This window comes from Phyllostomus discolor, chromosome 10 (genome assembly GCF_004126475.2).
Source record: "Phyllostomus discolor isolate MPI-MPIP mPhyDis1 chromosome 10, mPhyDis1.pri.v3, whole genome shotgun sequence".
In the NCBI taxonomy this organism is placed as follows: domain Eukaryota; kingdom Metazoa; phylum Chordata; class Mammalia; order Chiroptera; family Phyllostomidae; genus Phyllostomus; species Phyllostomus discolor.
This window is the reverse complement of record NC_040912.2, coordinates 85,638,551-85,652,638: the sequence shown is the minus strand read 5'-3', so window position 1 is coordinate 85,652,638 and position 14,088 is coordinate 85,638,551. Positions and strand designations below refer to the sequence as shown.

General features: G+C 50.2%; 2 gene segments (V, D, J or C); both read right to left on the bottom strand.

The window, feature by feature from the left end:
* Positions 1 to 447: 447 nt before the first annotated feature.
* LOC114507375 lies at positions 448 to 1,089 on the bottom strand. The segment is given in 2 exon segments: positions 448 to 833; positions 964 to 1,089. Coding segments are annotated over 2 exon segments (435 nt in total).
* A 7,665-nt stretch (positions 1,090 to 8,754) lies between these two features.
* On the bottom strand, positions 8,755 to 9,395 carry LOC114507373. The segment is given in 2 exon segments: positions 8,755 to 9,104; positions 9,214 to 9,395. Coding segments are annotated over 2 exon segments (429 nt in total).
* Between the last annotated feature and the right edge of the window lie 4,693 nt (positions 9,396 to 14,088).

The following is a 14,088-nucleotide window of genomic DNA, read 5'->3' as shown; positions in this document are numbered from 1 at the left end:
TTGACATGACCCACAACTTGCTTCAGGGCTTTGTGTAGGTCTAGGTGATGGCCACAGTGCATGCAGTTGTGCCTTTCTTTGTTGTCATTAGGAAGGATTGATGAATATGTGTTGCCATGAAGTGAGATGTTATTGAAGCTGCCGGGTAAGAAAATGACAACCCAATGGTGTCAGATCTCCCCAGGGCGGTGAATCTAAACCCAGAAAAGGGGAGCCAGATGTGGACACGCTTCTGGGAGAGGTGGATGGGACAGATACACAGACGTTCAGGAGCAGACTTGAGTGATGTTTTGGTCTTCCGGTTACGGAATGTGAGACCCAGGAACAGGATTCCCACCAGGTGTATGTGCAGGACAATGATACTTGAGCTGCATGATGTCTGTGGGCATCACATCCCACCCCATCTGGGAGCAGCAGAACCGGGCCTGGGGAAGCTGAGCAGCTCCCTCAGGCCTGAGCCTGTGTGGCTGGCAGCTGCCGCTTCCTGAGCGGGGCGGAGTGTTTCTGTGCAGGAGGCTGCCGCGCCTGCAGGGCTGTGTCAGGGCTGCTGGCGCAGAGATACAGGGCCGAGTCGCTCAGCTCCAGCGAGCTCGCGGTCAGCTCGGAGCGGTAGCCATCAAACTGCTGCACTGAGAACCGATCAGGCAGGTTCCCTTTTCCTCGAGCTAGCCCAATGTAGTACTCAACCAGTAAATCAGGGCCCTGACCCTGAACCTGTTTGTACCAAAACATAGATTGGTGTCCAGAGATATAGGAACACTTCAGTGTCACTTGCTGTTTTCTTGCCTTGACCACGTGTTTTGGGGTCTGCGTGACTCCAGAGTCTACTGGGCCTGTTGGGAGGAGACACAGAGGAGCTGGGGGCAGAGCACAGGGAGCCTCCCGAGGCAGCCACCACCCCCAGGCTTGTGTGTCAGGAATGTGACTGCGTGTCCAGACTTACACACAGTGTCCGGGGCTCACCTGCTCCCAGGAGACAAAGGGCCACACAGCAGAGGAGCCTGGGGCCCATGGCAGCTGCCCGGGACCTCTCCCAGCTCAGGGCGGGGTCCCCTGGGGTGAGCGGTCTACAGTTCTGTGCTCCGTGTGCTGATAGGAGCATTTGCTATGACATCATTGGTCTGATGTTGTAGTTGCTCTGATGAACCCTCCAAGGAGGCTGTCCCCTGGTGCTCTGTGCCCTTGATGGGACCCCTATTCTAACTTCTATGCATCATTCCATGTCTTGCACAACCCCATGGCTAAGGTTGGCTGTAGCTTTCTGATGCGTGGGTCACCAGCCAGCAGTGATCATGGAACGCTGCCGATGGCTCGTAGATATGCGAGAGAAAACATGCACAGAGACATACCAGTTTCTATGGAGAAGTAGGGAGGGAATGGCCACCCCCTCTAGTGGGGAGCGCTCCGATTTATCGTCCAAACCTGCTTTCATTGGGCTCGTTTTCCATAATAATTCAAGTACAGTACTCATTACGAGGAAGTAAGGAACCAAAGAAAACAAGGAACTCTGTGGGTTTGAGTCAGGATCAAAGACCTGTAAAACTTTGAGGAACAAACTAACTTCCTCTTTGGACCCCTCTCATTCAACTGAGAGCATTCTAAACAAAGCAGGTTTCACAGTAATTTACGTGTTCTTTCTTAGGCCTGGTCACCTGGGGAATCCGCCCTTTTCAGCACAGAGCTGGACCACCCTGTCATTGTTTCAGGCTTAGGTGGAGCACGGGAACTAAGGCAACCAAGAGATAAGGAGATTTTCTCCCAGAGGATGAGAACTCAGTCTATGTCAAAGCCAAGGAACGAGGGTCCATCATCCCCTTTTGCTGCAGCCCCCAAAGTCCTCTTGGGGAGCCACCCACGTGATCATGCCTGTCTCAGGTCATTCCCCTCTTAGGGAATCTTACCCATCTTTGGCTAACCGACCAAGCTTTGGGGTTCAGTTATGAATGGAGCAGCAGAAGCAGCATTCCTGCCAGGGAGATAAGCTTTTGTCTCCTTGCTGGCTTACGGTTCCAAGGGCGTTCCCCTGGCCTGAGCCTAGGTGGGGGTTACAGCTTCTGATACCAGTCAGGGCGGTTCCCAACAGCTTCCCCACCGTCCACAGTGCCTACTACATTGTCCCTGCCTGACCCTGCCTGAACTAAGTACCAGCCCTTGCTGCTGGCCCTACATCCCTTTTTGACCTTTCTACTCAAGGAGACCCCTCCTTGGTGTTTCCTGAGGTGCAGACAGGTCCCCTCTCCCTGGGCAGGAGGAGCCTGTGCCAGCTCCAGGCGTCCTAGGACCCCTCAGTGACTCTGGCTGCTTCCCCCTGCAGAGATGTGGGCAGGGGTCCCGTCACTGTCCTAGCCTGGGCCACTCCTGGTCTCCCCCAGTGCTAGGGGACAGTTAATTCTCTCTCTGCACCTGCCCCTGCCAGCAGGGCTGCCTTAACCAAATCCATCCACAGTGGGTCTTTTAAGGTTGAGCAGGACCTCCCACCCACTCCACAGCTGTAGGGAGGCTGCCCACAACTAAAACTTGCCTCAGCATCTGCCCAGTGTTGGTCCCTGCCCAAGTCTTCTTAACCCTTTCCTGCTCTCCCAGACTCTCCCCAGACCCACTTCCAGGTCAGTGGCATCACAGTGCCATCTGGTGGCCAGTAACTGACATCTCATTGCTGTATCTTCTGCCACAGTCCAAGGGATGGTGGGCTTGTCTGCCTGGTCTATAGACATAGGATTCCAGAAGCACTATCCTTTATAAGCTATCTCAACATCCTGAACCCTAAGGGGAATGGGAGGAAATAATATCTAGTCCAAGGTAGGAAGGAAAACACACAAGTGGAAGTGTGAGGCATTTTTATCTCTGTTGCTAAAACAAACATAATGCAAAAAGAAAACAGGTGTTTCATGTTATCTCCAAAACATAAATAAGCAAAGACTGCGAAGATAATGATATTACCTTCAAGATGGAGGCAAATGTGTGTGCACGAAAGTAAAATTGAAACACAAGTGAAATGTAACCCATAGGGTTGGTGAGCAGCCCTGGAGAAAAGACACCCAATGGGGAGCTGAGGACACTGGGGCTGACCCCCCACGCAGAGCCCACACGGCAGCAGCAGCCCGCACAGTGGGCACCTGCTCTGTGAGCACGGAGCTGGTTCTGGGTGAAGCGGCGGCGTTGTGGGAGACAAGCAAACACGGGTACAAAACAGTGTCCTAAGGAAGCAGAGTGGCCAGGGTCAGGTGCTGGCAGTGGCACAAATGGGGACAGGGTCCGGGAAGGGGTCCCTGATGGCTTCCCAAGGACAGGGAGCTGCCCTGGAGCCCAGGCCTCCCTCCCTCCCAGGAGGCCCAGGGACCCGAGCACAGTCCCCATACGACCAGGAAATGTCCCCCCAAGGCCTCTCGTTCCTGGGTGAGCAGATCCGGTGTCATGGCTACCACAGTGTTTAGGTGGGTGTTGAGGAACAGCCACTGTCATTACCTGCTACCCAAGCCTCAGGCACCTTGATTGGGACTGCGTCTGTGACATGCAGTCCCAGACTCAGAGCCAAGGGTTACTGTTACAGGGTGCAGCCAAGAGGGGGGGCCCCAAATAGGCATTTGAAATGGGGTCCAGAAGTTAAGGTGTCCAGGAGATTTTGGGATGTCTCCCCCCCGCCCAGGGTGTGGGTTAGGGGAAGAGACAAATGGAGCAGGGCCATTGAGAGCTGTTTAGCATAGCAACAGCCTTGCAGCTAAGCTCTGGTGTGGTCGTTTGGCATATCTATAACCTTTGACTGGTTGCATAGATATGTTAAGTAGCTGTGATCAGCTCTAAGCCGGGGGAATGGAAGTAACTTCCCCACCCAGATGTAACTGGGGGGGGCGGGTCCCCTGAGTTACAGCGCCTGCGTGGGAGCTCAGAGAGGATTGGCTCCAGGGCATGGGGCCACGCCTGCCCAGACTCAGGATGGCAGCCCAGTAAAGCTGGAAGGATACGAGTTCTGGCATGTGAAGCCGAGTGTGGGAGGAGTTGGAAATGGGGCTGCAGAGGAAGATTGGCCGCGGGGATTTAAAACCCAGACTTGGCGGCCATTGAGAGGGAGAACCATGCTGCTTTAGGAAGGAGAGCTGTGCACAGCCCTGAGAGGAGAGAACCACGTGGCTGTGGAGGTGCAGAGAAGATCACCGCAATTGGAGAGAGAACCACGCGTCTTTAGCAGAGTGGAGACTCCCGCATCCCAGAGAGAGGGAACCATGCGCAGCCCTGAGGAGAGAACCACGCGGCCTGGCAGAGTGGGGACCCCCACAGCTTTAGAAGGGGGAACCACCACCTGGTTTTAGCAGAGATCCCGGCAACTCAGCCAAGGGTGCCGGGAATCCAGGGAGGTCTCCCAGTTGAGATGGAGGACTAACTGGGAACAACCAGAGGACTGCCTGAGCCATGGACTTCTATTTCCTTTCCTGAGATACGGTACGCTGGACTGGGCAAAGGGGGAAGGAAGGAAGAACTGTGTGTTTGTGGGTGTTTTTAGGGACTTTAGGATTTTTTTGATAAAGACATTAGGTCACTACTTTAAGTTAGTATAGCATTAAATAAACATTTCCTTTCCATTTCACGAAGCTCTGGCATTGAGAGACGTCTTTCCTAGGGCGGCGGACATAACGGACCCAGGGCCTTCTTTCAATAATAGTACATTGTCCCAGGCCCCCCTAGTTGTGTTCTGTAGCATTACCTCTCAGGTTCCCGGAAACCCATGATCCGAAGGCCTGTCCCCTCTGCCCATGGCCGCGGATTTGCCAGATGTCTGCCACTGCCCCCCCCCACAGGGGCTCGATTATTTATATTTGTAGCAAATGATATGTCCCAACATAACACAGCATATAAATAAAAAGAAATAAAGCATGTTGTCGAGAAAATGCCGTATCACATTGAGTTACAGAATCCAGGGAAATTACTTGAAGTCAAAATGGGAGGGTGCCAACAGCACCCCGCCTGTCTAGAAGGATTTACCCACGGGGTCAAGATGAAGTGGAGAGGTCGTGGAGGTACGCTGCAGCCTGACACTCAGGATGGAGTGGCGGGAAAATGAAAACACAATAGAGTGTGTGCTCCTGCAGCCTCGCAGAGGACATGACGCCATTCTGGTATCACTATGGTGATTCTCAGTCAACGGGCACAAAAGCGGTGAAGACCTGCACTTCCAGCAGGAAGGAACCTTTGACAAGTTGCTACAGAAAGCCCCCAAGGTGACAGGGTGGCTCAGAGAAGGATGGACAGGAAGAGGGTGTCACCCGAATTCCAGATGTGGACAAGCTCTGGGGAGTGGGCACACGCCCAGACCCACAGCGCAGCTGTGTTGGGGGCCCAGACCCACAGTTTTACCAAAGACTGTTCCTGTCCATGACATTGGGTCCATGCCTTGGAGCACTGAGTTGGCTCTAGGAATCCTAGTTTTTTAAAGATTTATTTATTTACTTTTAGGAATGAGAAAAAAATGAGAGAGAAAGAGAAAAACATTGATGTGAGAGATAAACATCCATCGGTTGCATCTTGCATGCGCCCAAACAAGCGTCCAAATCTTTAACCCAGGCACGTGCCCTGACCGGGAATCCAACCAGCAAGCCTTTGGTTGGCAGTACCATGCCCAGCCAACTGAGGCTCACCAGGCAGGGCTGTGTTCTGTCTGCCCAAAGCACAGCTGATGCCCAGAACTGCATCGTCACTGGGGAACAATGAGCAAAGAAGAGCTGCTTAGAGTGCGGGAGCTGCATGGAGGGAGGAGGATGAGGGCATGTTCACATGAAGGGGTGACGGGGTCACCCTGTGCTGGAGCTGCTGGCACAGAGGGACACGGCCCAGTCCCCCAGCTCTGCAGGCTGGATCCTCAGAGTGCAGTGGAGCCAGCTGGCCTCTGAGCAGAGAACCGGTCCTAGGTGGCCCACAGGAGTCTGGGGATCCAGGAGGTGAAAGTATATCAGAAACTCTGGGCCCTGTCCCAGGACCTGTCAGCACATGTAAACGACAAGGGTACAGAAATGGGATCACACTGGAGGGCCACTTCCTGGGCCCACTTGATGACACGTGGAGTGATGTGCATGGAAATATCTGTGTTGGAAGCTCCAACTCCTTCTGCAGGACTCGACCTAGTGCCCTCTCTCTGCTCATTAACCTCCACGTAGTATTAGGTGTCTCCCCCGCCCACAGCAAAGCCTCGTGTCCTCCTTAGTCACCAGCACTGAAACACGTGTCTTGTAGCTTCTGTCTGGAGGAAGACTCGATGTCCTGCACCTTCAACACACCTGTATGTGACACTCACGGGGATCTACCAGGATATGCTGCTCATGACTCCCCACCCTGGAGGCATCACACTCAGGCTGATGACAAGAAAAGCTGGAAAGAGCAAACACCTTCCCAGCTAACAGAGCACCTGGCAGGACAGACTGACAGACAACAACAGTGCAGACTGTGTGTCTGAGGCCCTGGACCTACACCAGGCCTGGTAGACACTAATCTAGAGGGGGACCTCATCACACACCAAGGGTCCCCATGGAGGCAGGGTGCCTCAGGGCTCTAAAGTGTAAGAGTTTGCTCAGGGGTCACATGAATCTGGAGCGCAGGGCCTCAACCTTCCTTTCTGTGCAGAGAGAAGGTGGCCGTGCAGCGCTGTGGATCAGCACGTCTCTGCTGGTGCAGAAGTACACAGATGTCTGGGAGGGGGTGGCCGACTCCAGCGTGAGCAGGAAGTCCTCCATGTTCACTCTAGACGCACTGTGCCCGTCGGCATCCTCTCCTTTGCTGGCGACCCCAACACCCAATGAGTGATATATCTGCCTGAGCCCATGGCCCAGGACTTTTCGATGCCAGGACATAGCGTTATGGTTATCAGTCTGGTGACACCTCAGTGTCACCATTTTTCCTGTCCCTGTGACCTTGTACCTTGGACTCTGGGTGATTCCTGCTTCCAAGTGTCCTGTGGAGAAAGTGACACACCATTATGTTGTCATCCTACCACCAAGCCTGGGACTGAAGGCTGAGAATTCCAGGGCAGGAAGCCCACCTGCACCCACCTGCCCACAGGAGACAAAGAGCCACACGGAAGCAGACCCTGCTGACCATTTCAGGTCCAGCGCACAATGTCACGTCTTCCAGTTCTGTCTGGGGAAATACAAGTGAGCCTCTCAGGGCCTCGGTGACATCACGGTCCTTCACAGATGCTTCAGCTACAGAGCTCACCTGCCTCCCCCTCCCCCACAGGAACAAACCAGTGACATAGAGATAGTTGAGCAGTGCAGCATGGGAAAATGTGAAAGTCACTTTTTTAAAGAAATCTTAGCAGTACGCATGCTTTCCCCTGACTTTTGGTAAGGAAATTCCTTCTATGCACAGTGATACAATTCCTTACCTGTACAGTTTTTCCTCCCATTACTGTAGACTAGGAAATGTTCTCATAGCAATGCTCATGCTTTGGTGGTGACTTATATGATCAATTTTCACTTCAGATACATTCTCCTAGTTTTTCTCTTTGCATAAACTCTGGATAATTTCAATGTCAGCCCATAGCAATCCTCTCCCGTAAAGGAACAAACCCATATCCAGTTTTCATAGCCTTGGGGTCAAGGCCATTGGAATCAGAGAACTACTTTACATTGTCTCACGATTCACCTACTAGTGGGATCCCTGCCACCCGAGCTCAGGTCTCTGCATGCTCACGGGTAAGAGTCTCCCCTGGTTCCAGCTGAGGCCCCGGGGGACTACACACCTTTGGCCCCATGACTGTGCTTTCTGTGACAAAGGGAGGAGCCTTGTCAGTGACGGGGGTGAGATATTCAGCCAGCGGTCCCACTGCTGCTACCTCTTACACAGGTCATACCTCAGTGTGACGTGACCCTGCCTGTGCCTGTGTATCTTGACGTCATGCTGATGGGCAACAACAACCACCGAGCAGTGACAAGGGCACGGACTGACATATCAGAGGCCAGGGCAATGTGACACTCAGCTGTTGTCTGCAGCTCCACACCTGGGCAGATGGAGCAAGCTGAGATTTCCGGACCAGAAGTGGTGGAGCTGAGGACAGGCTGAGAAACCCCCACCCCCACCCTGTCCGGTAGTTCAGAAACACTCATTCCCCGCATGAGCTCCCAGAATGCTCCTTGACACTCCCAGAGGGCTTCCGTTTTCCCCTGATGGACTGGAAATTCCCCGGGTCATTTAGCTCCTCTCTTAGGAGCATATCATGGTCTCGCTCTGTCTGGAACTATAAGAGGACACACATGTGCTCTGCCTTGAAGCTCTACATCCTCGAAGATGGGAGGCCATCAGCCGTGTCCCCCACTCCAGAGATGTGACCTCCCCATCCCAGCTCAGATGCTCTTGAAACAGGAGAGACTGCGATCTGTTCTATCCCATGGACCAAGGCTCTGGAAGGCCGATGGAATCCAGGGGCTTGTTGACTTCGGAGGCGTGGAGATGGAGGATGGACGTACATGGGACATTGGGAAGGTCCAGGAGCTGAAGCTCCCGGTGTATGAAATGGTGCACTGAGTGCTCCCTACTCTGCAAAGTGGACACACGGTGTTCACCAGGACCGGGCACCACAACACACAGTGTGGACTCCAGTCTGTCACAGAAGAGGGCTTCCTGCCATGTGCTGGAAATCCCACACTGCTGGCAGAGCTGGGAGAACATTCAGGAAGGTTTAGGTGAGCTCCGCAGGGCAAGGGGTGTGGCAGAAAACAATGAAAACCATCTGTGGAACTGGGCTGAGGCCCCCTCCCTCTACCTGTGACATCAGCTGGGACAGGAGGGTTTGGGTACAGAAAGGCATGGGCCCTGCAGGGCTGTGTCTAAGCTGCTGGCACAGAGGTACACGGCCGAGTCCTCCAGCTGCAAGGTGTGCATGGTCAGCTCGGAGCTGTAGTCTCTGAACTGCTTTCCTTTGAAGTGGTCGGGGAATTTTCCTTTCCCTGACTCCTGCTGTTCATAATACTCAATGAGAAACCTGGGTTCCTGCCCCCGAGCCTGTCGGTACCAGTAAACACTCTTGTGTCCAGAGATGGGGTGGCATTTCAGAACAGCCTCCCTACCATGGCGTTTGATGAGGTGTCTTGGGGACTGGGTGACTCCAGCAGCCACTGACCCTGTGGAGGAAGAAAATGGAGCTGAGACCAGCCCAGGAGGCAGATGGACACTCCAGCAACAGTCAAGGACGCTAGGTTGGAGGGACGACCCACCACAGCTGAGACTCACCTGGTCCCAGCAGACACAGGACCATGCAGCAGAGGAGCCGGGTGCCCCTGGAGGATTCAGGCAGGACCAGGCGGGCCATGTCTCTGCTCAGGGCTCTGGTCTTTGGGGTGAGACAGCAGAGGCTTGTCCCTCCCTCCCTTTGCTCTCTTTGGAGGGCTTGCCTGTGACGTCACTGTTCTGATGTCACTGTCTTTGTAGAATCTCGTGGGCACTCACACCTCCGGGACAGGCTCAGCTGGTCCTGTGTCCCTGAGGTTGTCCATCACCTCACAGCAGGTGCAGCTGGCTGTGCTGAGTTGGGCCCGGAGGGTCCAGGGCGGGTGGCCATCAGCACAGGTTGTCTCTGCCTTGAGCAGGTGCTCCTTGCTCTACACTGGCTCAGGTTACCCAGGCTCCTCCCTGATGCCCCATCACACTCTCCACCAAACACAGGCTCCAGGAGAAACTTAACTCCCTGCAAGGCCTACTTCATGGCTCCCTGCTATAACTTACCCACATGGTTGTCAGTTAATGTGAGAAGATAAGATCAGTGAACCTCAGATGCATCGATTAATCTCCTTCTTGCAGGAACCAAGTCAAGATTCTTCCCATGAACCCTCCCTCTCCCACAGGGTGCCCTCAGCAGATTGCTCCGTGGAGCCACAGCGCCCTCAGGTGGCCACTTGTGCAGCAGCGCTGTTGACCCTGCTGGAGCTGGCTGGGCTCTGCCTCAGTCAGTCACATAGAACCCCCCAGGCTGGGTTCTGTCTAAATTAGTTATCAGGGATCCTCAAGGACTCTGCACAGCTCCTGCTGCTTATTTACCTTTCTCAGGCTCACCCTTTGCCTGTGGTGGTGATGGAGGTGTGATGCCTTTTTCCAAATGGGAGTAAAAGTCATCCACCTGATCAGTGAATAATCATGGAAAGAGGACGCCATGCATGCAGCTGCCCAGGGAAGGGAAGGCAGGACCCTCAGCAAAGCTCTGTCTTCACCCAGCGATTCCTGGGCAGGGTCTACGCTGGGCTCCCATCAGCCAAAATCCCTCCTCAGCGCTGAAAGAAACCCTCTGTGAAGACGGAACTAAGAAATGGTCTACTTACATGTCATTCTCAATTTTTTAGAGCACCATCGTCAACTTGTCATATTTTTTAAAAAATTGATTTGTCTTCTTTAATTATTGATTTCTAGGAATTATTTATATTTTGAATACATGCTCTTTTCAGTTATATACTTCTATGTTCTTAATATCTTTTGATGAAAAGGATTTTTTAAATTTTCATAAAGGAGAATGTGTGTGTTTTTAAGTTTAGATCTTTGTTTATTTTAAAAATATATTTTACTAATTATGCTATTACAGTTGTCCCAATTGTTTTCCTCCACTTTCCCCTCATCTTCCCTGCACCCTCTCACCCTCCTTCATACCCCCTACCCTTAGTTCATGTCCATGGGTTGTACACAGAAGTTCTTTGGCTTCTCTGTTTCCTATACGATTTTTTACCGCCCCCTGTCTATTTTGTGCCTACCAAATATGTTTCTCATTCCCTGTACCTTTACCCCCATTCCCCTCCCTCATCCTCCCCACTGATAACACTCCAGGTGATCTCCATTTGTGTGATTCTCTTCCCGTCTTATTCTTTGCTTAGCTTTGGTTTTGTTTTTTTTTAGGTTCAATTGGTGATACTTGTGAGTTTCTTGTCATTTTACTGTTCCTAGTTTTTGATCTTCCTCTATTTCTTACTTTTAACTTTTCATATAATAAGGGTGTGGTGTTGATGAACTCCTTGAATTTGACCTTATTTGGGAAGCACTTTCTCTGCCTTTCCATTGTAAATGATAGTTCTGCTGAGTAGAATCATCTTGGATGTAGGTCTTTGCCTTGCATGACTTCAACTACTTCTTTCCAGCCCTTCTTGCCTGCAAGGTTTCTTTTGATAAATCAGCTGATATTCTAAAGGGAACTCCTTTGTAAGCAACTCTTTCCTTTCCTCTTCTTGCTTTTAATATTCTCTGCTTATCTTTACTCTTGGGTAACTTAATTATGATGTGCCTTGGTGTGTGCTCCTTGGGTCCAATTTCTTTGAGCCTCTCTGAGCTTCCTGGACATCTTGGAAGTCTATTTCCTTCGCTAGATTGCAGGTTTCCCTTCATGATTTTTCTCAAATAAGTTTTCAATTTCTTGCTCTTCCTCTTCTCCTTCTGACACCCCTATGATTGGGATGTGGGAGCATTTAAAGTGGTGCCAGAGGTGCCTAAGGCTCTCCTCATTTTTTTCAATTTTTGTTCCTTCATTCTGTTCCAGTCGGATGTTTATTTCTTCCTTTTGTCCCAAAGCATTGATTTGAGTCCTGGTTTCCTTCCCTTCACTGTTGGTTCCCTGTATATTTTACTCTATTCCACTTTGGGTAGCCTTCATTTCTTTTCCCATTTTGCATCCGAGCTCTTCAATTTTGTGAGAATCCTGATTACCAGTGTTTTGAGCTCTGCATCTGAAAGGTTGTCTATCTCCTTGTTGGTTAGCCTTTTTCTGGGGTTTTGATCTGTTCTTTCATTTGGCCCATATTAGTTTCGGCACACCTGTTATGTAGTAAGGAGCAGAACCTTAGGTATTCACCAGGGTGGGACAACCATCTTCAGTGTGTTGTGAGGCTGTATGTGGGGCAGGGGTCCCTGAGGGAACAATGCCCCTTGCTTGGATCTCACAGCCTTTCTGTCACTTCTCTCTCATTTCCCACAAGCTAACTGTGCATTTTCAGGTAGGTGCTGATTCCCAGGTGTGCAGATTTGTGTACGTTCTAGCACCCCATGGTCCCTCCAACAAACTCTCCTGTGAGACTGGGAGTTTCTCCCACCAGTGCAGCCCCCATAGATTTTTACAACCAGAGGTTTTGTGTCTTTAGTTTTCTGTGCTGAAACCCTGGGTTTTGTGGTCTGTCTCACTCTCCACTTGTTCTTCCGGGCTTATCTGTGTGGGAATGTGCCACTACCCACCCCATCGCCTGGCCACGCATGCTCTCCTCTGGGCAGCCCTTCTCCACCCTTCCTATCACTCTGGATGAAGAGTTTTTCTGTAACTCCTTGGTTGTCAGATTTCCACTCAGTTTGATTGTCTGGCATATCTGGCTGTTTTTGTTTTTAAATTGGTTGAAAAGAAGGATTCTTCCTTATTTGGGAAATTGTGTGAGGAAGTGAAGAATTTCTTCCTATGCCTCCATCCTGGCAAGATTTCGAAAAATGTAGTTTGTAGGATTATGATAATTGTGTCCTCTCTAAGCAATCTTTGCCTACTCCAGGGCCATGAAGGGAATGTGCTATGCTTTCTTTCAGAAGCTTAATAGATCTGTCAGTGTTGGCTCACCTCAGTTTCATTGTGTGCGTGGCTGAGTCAGCAAAACTACTGTGTAAAGAGGCAGGTGGTGAATATGTTCTGTTTTCTGTCCCACCTACTCAGCTCTGCCACTACTGTGCCAGGTCAGCCGGCGACACTGTGTAACTTGCTGACGGGGTCATGTTCCCATAACTTCGTGCATGGACATTGAAATCGTAGTTTTGTATGTCACAAAAGATTATTTTTTCCACCCACTTATATAAACCCCCATAGTTAGCTCCTGGGCCCTAGAAGAACCAGGAGAGGCCAGGTTTGGCCCCTGCTGCTTTATGGAGAGAGTTCAGCATTGAGATTCATTATTTTTCCCTATGGATACGGATTGTCCAGCACTACTGTTGAAATGACTATTCCCCACTTTCGTGCTACTCTTAGTTTTGCGTCTATGGATGGCAGTGTGCATGGATCTTTGATTTACCACAGTCCACCTCACTGTAGTCTGCCTCCAGAAATGTTACTAACCCTTGATTTTTCAGAGATGCCCTGGATTAGGGGAACCGTGTTCCCAATTACTTCTAATTTAAGAAGACTTTTTATCCAAACAGATGTTGGAATACATCAAGGTATTTTTAAGCATCTATAGAGATAATCATATGATTTTTTAATTTTAGCATTTGAGAGGTTAACCTTCCTGGACGTCCTTTTAAATGTTAACAGTCATGAGGATGTAATGCTAAGACAGACCCCACTTGGTCGTGCTGTGTTATCCTTTTCAATGTCGTGTTGGATGCACTGGAATTCCAAAGGTTTATTAATCTGTGTTCATGAGCTATATTCCCTGTAGGTTTTCTAATTTTTTTTGTTTTTGTTTTGTTTTGTTTTGTTTGGGTGATACCTGGTTTTGATTTGGGTAAAATAGTGGTGGCTCGGGATGAGTAGGGAATTATTCCCTTGTTTTCAGGTTTCTCCCTAAGTATTCCTAGTGTGCCATTCTGCTCAATTTCATATGTTATGTTTTCATATTTAGTAGTGAAAACCCCTTTATGATTTACTTTTGATTTGTTCTTTGCCCTATGGGTTATTTAGAATATTGTTATTTAGTTTCTAAAATTTGGGATTTTTCTAGACTTCTTTTGGTTATTGATTTCTAATTCACCTCCTCTGTGTTCAGAGAACATGGTGTATATGACTTCAATTCTTTTCAATGTATTGTTACTTATTTTATGGTCAAAGTCCACAGTTTATCCTGTTGTATAGTCCGTGTTCCTTTGGAAAGAAGGTGCCTTCTGCTGCTGTTGGGTGAACTATCCCGTAAATGTGCATGAGGTCAAGGTGATCGATAATGTTTTCTATGGCTTCAGTAACCCCACTATTTTTCTTTTTTGGTCAAGTTGTTCAATCAATTACTGACAGGTGATGAAATGTCTGACTATAATTGTGAATTTGTCTCTTTCTACTTGCCTTTTTGGCTTCAGCATTTCAAAACTCTGTTATTAGATGCATAAGTGTATCTGATTGCCTTGTCTTCTTGATCAGTTGACCTTCTTATCATTAGAATATGACCTTTGTTG